The sequence below is a fragment of the Hyperoodon ampullatus genome (genome assembly GCF_949752795.1).
Source record: "Hyperoodon ampullatus genome assembly, chromosome: 18".
Lineage (NCBI taxonomy): Eukaryota > Metazoa > Chordata > Mammalia > Artiodactyla > Ziphiidae > Hyperoodon > Hyperoodon ampullatus.
Window position 1 is genome coordinate 29,704,864 of NC_136931.1, and position 6,000 is coordinate 29,710,863.

A 6,000-nucleotide genomic window follows, 5' to 3' on the forward strand; every position below is an offset into this window, starting at 1 on the left:
GAAGTCTCAAACTCCCCGCACTGAAAGATGTGTGAATTTTCTAGCTGTGGTTTTTATTTTCTAACGTCACAAACCTAAACTTTGGTAAAATAAAATTAAGTGAACTACTAAGAAAAATTTCAAAGGACACAAAATACAAAACCCAATTGTTGATTCAATAAATTTGAATAAATGTATGAGGATCAGAGTAGTACAGGAAAAATTTAAAAAGTAAAAACATGTTTGTTCACCTGAAACTAACACAATATTGTAAATCAGCTACACTTCAATTATTAAAAAAAAAACCATGAGTTCATCAAAGGAGTATGTTGAACACGGAAAACACTTTCAAACGCCCCACTGTGTGGATCACCCACACCTGAAGTAGCTCTTCCCACCATCCCCACAGGGAACATCCGTCTCGGCTGGCCCAGTGCCAGTGAGAGGACACCTGCTACCCCTGAGAGCTCCCTGTGGTGAGTTGGCTCTGAATCTTTGGAAGTTCCTTTAGGTCAGGCTGAACGCTGCCTTCAAAATCCAGCCCTTGGCTACTGGAAACCACAAAGTGACTAGGAATTTGTAGGTAATGCCCAGCCACTTCCCAACAAGAGGCAGAGTACCTGGAAATTGGTTCCAGATGAAGGACTTCATGTCTGCCTGTGCAGGGTAGTGTCAGATTCTGCATTTACAACGTGGTGGTGGTATTTACTAGGAAGGAGTGAGGCGCTGAGTGACCTGTAAATAATGGCGAGAGCTGGTCCTCCTGACAACTTCTGGAGGGATTTGCTATTTGATGGAAAGTCAAAGAGAAAGACGAGTCACGTGGCCCAAGTGTCAGGACCACACTCACCCACAGGTGTCCTGTGTGAAGAGGGGATTTCAGGAGCCAGCCTGTGCTGGGTGCGTGGGTGCTGGTGTCAGGCAGTCTTGGTTCACAGACCACAGTGGCCCTTACCAGCCGCGTATCCTAAATGAGTCGCTCGACCTCTCTAAGTCTCCATTTCCTATAAAAAGGAGATGATATCCCTGTGTGGTATTGAGAGTGGCCTAGCTCCTCACTAGGGCTTAATAAACTCTGTCTATTAGGATGCTTCTGTTCACAGTGACTTTACTGGGACACAATCTTGCTGAATTCCAACAAGCTCTTGGGGAAAGGCTCATGGTTTTGCAAGCATCACTCCAGGCTGGAGGTTAAGGTTTGATTGCAAATTTACTGATCCACTGGCAGGGGGAGTGTGGATGCCCTGCAATAGCCCCCCCCCCCAGGATAAAATGCTGCCACACCATTTGGAGAAACACAAAATCAATGCCCACCCTTCCTATCACTTGATCTATATTGAACCAGTAACACAGTGAACCTGCAGGGGCTGGAATGATTGCGCCAGCTACCCAGAGTTTCAGCAACCTGCCTAAGGGCACACAGATCATATTCAGAGGTCTGAAGCTATAGCAAGGCTGTCTCACCTCCTTGCCAAAGGTCGCTGATTAGGAGGTCACTGAAGGCTGAGTCCTGCCTATCATTACTCAGAGCTGGAAGTGTCCTTTCAGACAGTCTAGTTGTGCTTCTGGCTGCAGAGATGGGAGACTAAAGTCCAGAGAGGTCACAGAGCTATGCAGAGGGATGTGACTGCCTGCTCAGTGCCCTTCCCACTGCTGAATACTGAAAGGGAAATAACCACTTGTCATGCTTTGCTATTTAATGCCAGGTCTGCCCATCACTTACAATGATCCCTTCCACGGGGTGGGATCTCATCCTTTGGGAACCTCCATCCTGGTGCAGGGTGGACTGGCTAGGATCAGGAAATCCCCTGCCAAGTTTAGGCCAGGAGCACAGGGACAAGTGTGCCCATCCATCCATTCAGTAGTGCAGAAAAGAAGGAAGGATGGGAGGCAGAGGCCTGAGTTGGTCGCGGTGCTCTTACGGAGAAACGTTAGAGAAACGCTGCCTAAGGACCATCGTGGGGACCAGGACAGGAAATGGTGGGGGAAGAGGGAGTCGGAGGATTGGTGGTGAAGGTCACATCCACCGCCGCTCTCTGCACACAACTCCCAGGATCCAGCCATGCCTGGGACGGGAGCGCGAGACTAGGGTTGCACACGGGCTCCGGAAAGGGGGAACCTGAAGACAACAGCGCGGGGGCCGGTGGTGGGGAAGACAGCGAGGATACAGAGGCTGGCTTGCTGGAAAATCCCGGAACAAGGTGGCTGCCGCCCTCGGGAAAATCGGGAGGGGCGGACAGGGAGGCTAGGACACCGCGCACCTCCTGGCAAACAGTCCCTACCGGCGAGCAGGCACCAAATACGGCTCTCCGTGCGCAGAGCGGACCCACGTACACTGGGAGAATCCTGTCTCGGCCCCAGGGGTTGCTCACGGCCGGGCCCCCGGCGCTGCGGGCGGGGCGGGCGCAGATCCGCGGGGCGGGTGCAAGGAGGGGGTGGGACCTCTGCGCCCGGGCCGCCTCCTCTGGGTACAAACACTGCAAGCAGGCTCCTAGGCTCGACACGCCTCCCACCAGCTCACGGGCCTCTTGGCCGCTTGCTTTCTACCCCCGGCCTCGCCTTGGCTCCAAATGGACCCCAACTGCTCCTGCCCCACTGGTAAGGAACCCCTGGCTCTGGGCCTTGGATGCCCGCTTCTCAGCCCAGGACACAGTGTCCCTGGGGTTAGATGAGGAAGAAGTTTCAATTTGAGCACAAGTGGACGGCCACGGTTCACCCAGTGCTTTCTTCCCAGCCAGGGCAGCGACAGCATTTTTTTAATCTATTTTTTGTTTTTTGTTTTTTGGCTGTACCACTCAGCTTGTGGGAGCTTAGTTCCCTGACCGGGGACGGAACCCAGACACTAGGAAGTGAGAGCGCTGTCCCGTAACCACTAGATCGCCAGAGATTTCCAGCCTCTATTTTTGAATGGGGGGTACAGAGGCTCAAGACTGCCTTTGTTGAGGTCACCCAGCAGGTCACGGAATTGCTAGACCCAGGGTTTGGAGGAGGCCTCGGAGCTGCCAGGACTTGATGGGAGGAGGGGACACTGCCTCTTTGGGGTTCACGCCATGGGCCCTGGCCCCCGGCCCCAGTCAGCCTGGGCTGGGTCTGGAGCCTGGGACCTTCCCTGTGGAGTCCCATCAGGAGGGGACCTACTCTCCTTGGACCAGAAGACACGAGCTGGGGCTTCTCTATCCGCCTGAGTGGACACGAGCTCCCAGGGCCGCGTCCTGACGGAGGAGGAGGGCTCAGGGAGGCATTGCTGACCGTCTGCTGTAGCTCCTGCATCCCTCTCCCTGCTCACTGCTGGCCTTTCCCTTCCTGGCAGGCGGCTCCTGCAGCTGCGCTGGCTCCTGCACCTGCAAGGCCTGCAGATGCACCTCCTGCAAGAAGAGTGAGTGTGCGGGGCCTTCTCTGGCAATGCGGGGTGTGGGCTGAGTGCGAGGAGGGAGCCCAGAGCTCAGCAGGCAGGAGCAGGACAGTGACCAAACTTCCCGGCACCCCCCTCACCAGGAAGGGATTCCCAGTCAGAGCTGGAATCGCCTTCGACATGACCGAGACCCAGGCGTGCACTAGAGAACAGGGAGACTGAGGCCCAGACGGGTCACCAACAAACAACCTCAGACCTGTCACTAGAACTAGTCCTCCTCCCTCCTGAGTCACGCTTCTGAATCCTCCCAGGGACTGAAGCACTGTAGGGACATGAACGAGTGACCCTGTGTGGCTTCTCGGACCTGGTGCAGCCCCTTCCTGTCGAAGCAGCCCAGAGCCTCCCTATCCCGAGCGGGAGCTGCTCTGTGAGGGGTTTGCCTCCACTTTGATCCTGAGGACGTGGCTCACATCACTGGTGGTGCTGGGGGCTGGCTTTGTCTTGTCCCCAGAGGCCCTGCTCAGTGTCTCTCCAAGGCGCTGTGCCCTGTCCCGGGCACAGATGGGGCAGGCAACCTGAACCTAGTGCCTGAGAGCAATTATCTCAGGACAGAGGACACCATCGTAAACTCAGGGTCTGGGCCTGAGGGCGGCTGGGGCCAGGCCTGCTGTTGGGAAGGGTGGTTGCGGACAACGCGTGGTCCGACTGCACGCTGCCCTTGCCTCCCCAGGCTGCTGCTCCTGCTGCCCCGTGGGCTGCGCCAAGTGTGCCCAGGGCTGCGTCTGCAAAGGGGCCTCGGACAAGTGCAGCTGCTGTGCCTGATGTCGCGGAGAGCCTGCCCCGGGTGTCAACAGAGCAACCAGGACAAACCTGCATTTTACCGTTTTTCATACAAGCGGACCTGACGCTACATTCCTTTTTCTGTGAAATATGTGAGTTGTAATAAAAGTTGTTGACTTTATTCTGGCTCTGTCTTCCTTTGTCTGTCTTGAACAAAGAGACGCCGTGCCCATCAGGGCTGGCGTGGGGAACTGGACTGGACGTGCAGAGACCTCGGCTCTGGACCAAAGAGTACCCCCCCACCCCCCAAAACACACGCACACGGAGCGTCTTAGCCCCTTAGGTTAAGTTGAGCTTCAGTTTCTCAGCTCCAAATGAAAGCCTCGCCAGATGACATAGGGCACTGGACACACAGAGGACACACTCCCTCTATTCCCCTTACGAGTATGGATTGCAGAGAACGTTGTCCATTTCTCATTTTCCTTCTCTGGGGGCCCCTGCCAAACTCAGTCCTCGGTGATGAGAGCCTGGAAAAGTACCCAGAGGGGATGGAATCCCACACCCCTCTTGTTTGACTTCTACACGGGACTGGCGTCTAAAACACCCTGGAAAGACCTATTTGTATTTTCGGCCACAGTTTTAACCCTGGTCAGTAAAAAGAATCGCTAAGATAAAATGTAAAAGGACACTATATGTGACACCCATTTTTCCCTTCAACACGTCAAATCACCTTCATACGTGGAGGAGCAATTCTGAAAGCTGGACGCTTTCATATGCTGCACTTACATGGAAGGTGTGCCCGAGTCCTGGGAACGCTTCACAGATGCCCCACTGTGCGGACCACACACGCCCGGAGCAGCCCTGCCCCCTGCCTCCCCACAGGGAACATCAGTCTTGGCTTGCCCAGGGCTACTGACAGGACACTCGCCACCCGTGACAGCTCCCTGCAGGGCCTTGGCTCTGAATCTTCGCAAGGTCCTCCCTAGATCAGGCTGACATCTTCCCTTCCCTCAAATGCAGCCCGTGGCTACTTGACACCCCGATAGTGATTTGAATTTGGTGGGAATTTCCCAGCTGTTTCCCTGAGACTTGCTTTCAGAAGAAGGACTTCATGTGTTCCTCTGCAGAGTGATGGTGGTGCTGCAGTGCGGAGGGCCTGGTGCTGTTTATTAGCAAGAAGTGTGTGCTGAGGGAACAGGTAATATAGTTCAGGTGTTGCGCCCCCTGGCGGTCTGGGGAGGGAATTCCTAGTTGATGGGCACTCGGAGAGAAAGAGGAGACACGTGGCTCAGAAGTCAGGAGCAAGATTGCCCACAGGTGCCCTGTGTGAAGGGGGGCATTTCGGGAGCCGGCCCGTTCTGCGTGCGTGGGTGTTGGTGTCAGGCACTCGGGTTCACAGCCAGCATGCCACTTCCTGACCTGGCAAGTCACTGATACTCTCTGAGATTTCATTTCCTCCTTTCGATAAAAATTAATTTCAATGAGGGGGAATAAGCCAGATAGTGGCCTGGCTCCTAGCTCGGGCTTCCCGAACGGTGTCCTTTATGATCGCTCTCTCCACACTGACATTTGTGCACAGAGAATCCTTGAGCTCCCAACAAGCTCCTGGAGAAAGGCTCCCTGGTTTGCAAGCAAGCTCATGGTGAGGGCAGAGGTGGATAGGAACCTTGCTTATCCAGTGCCAGAGGGCGTAGGGATGTTCTCCAACAAGCCCCATGGAACGAGTCACTGCCACAGCATTTGCACAGACTCAGTGAACCTGCAAGGTCTGGAGTGATGGTGCCAATTGCAGAGAGGTTAAGCAACTTACCCAAGGGCACACAGCCTATGCTCAGAGGACTACACCTACACCACAGCTGTCTCACCTCCCGGCCACATGGGGCCGGTTA

At 54.8% G+C, this 6,000-nt stretch overlaps 1 protein-coding gene across 1 annotated transcript; it reads left to right on the plus strand.

Moving 5' to 3' along the window:
• Window positions 1–2,549: 2,549 nt before the first annotated feature.
• Window positions 2,550–4,153, plus strand: LOC307066310 (metallothionein-1E; the record flags this gene model as incomplete). Its single annotated transcript, XM_079723431.1, has 3 exons — window positions 2,550–2,577; window positions 3,290–3,355; window positions 4,062–4,153. The coding sequence occupies 3 exons, from the start codon at window positions 2,550–2,552 to the stop codon at window positions 4,151–4,153; spliced, it is 186 nt and encodes a 61-aa protein (XP_079579557.1).
• Window positions 4,154–6,000: the final 1,847 nt, after the last annotated feature.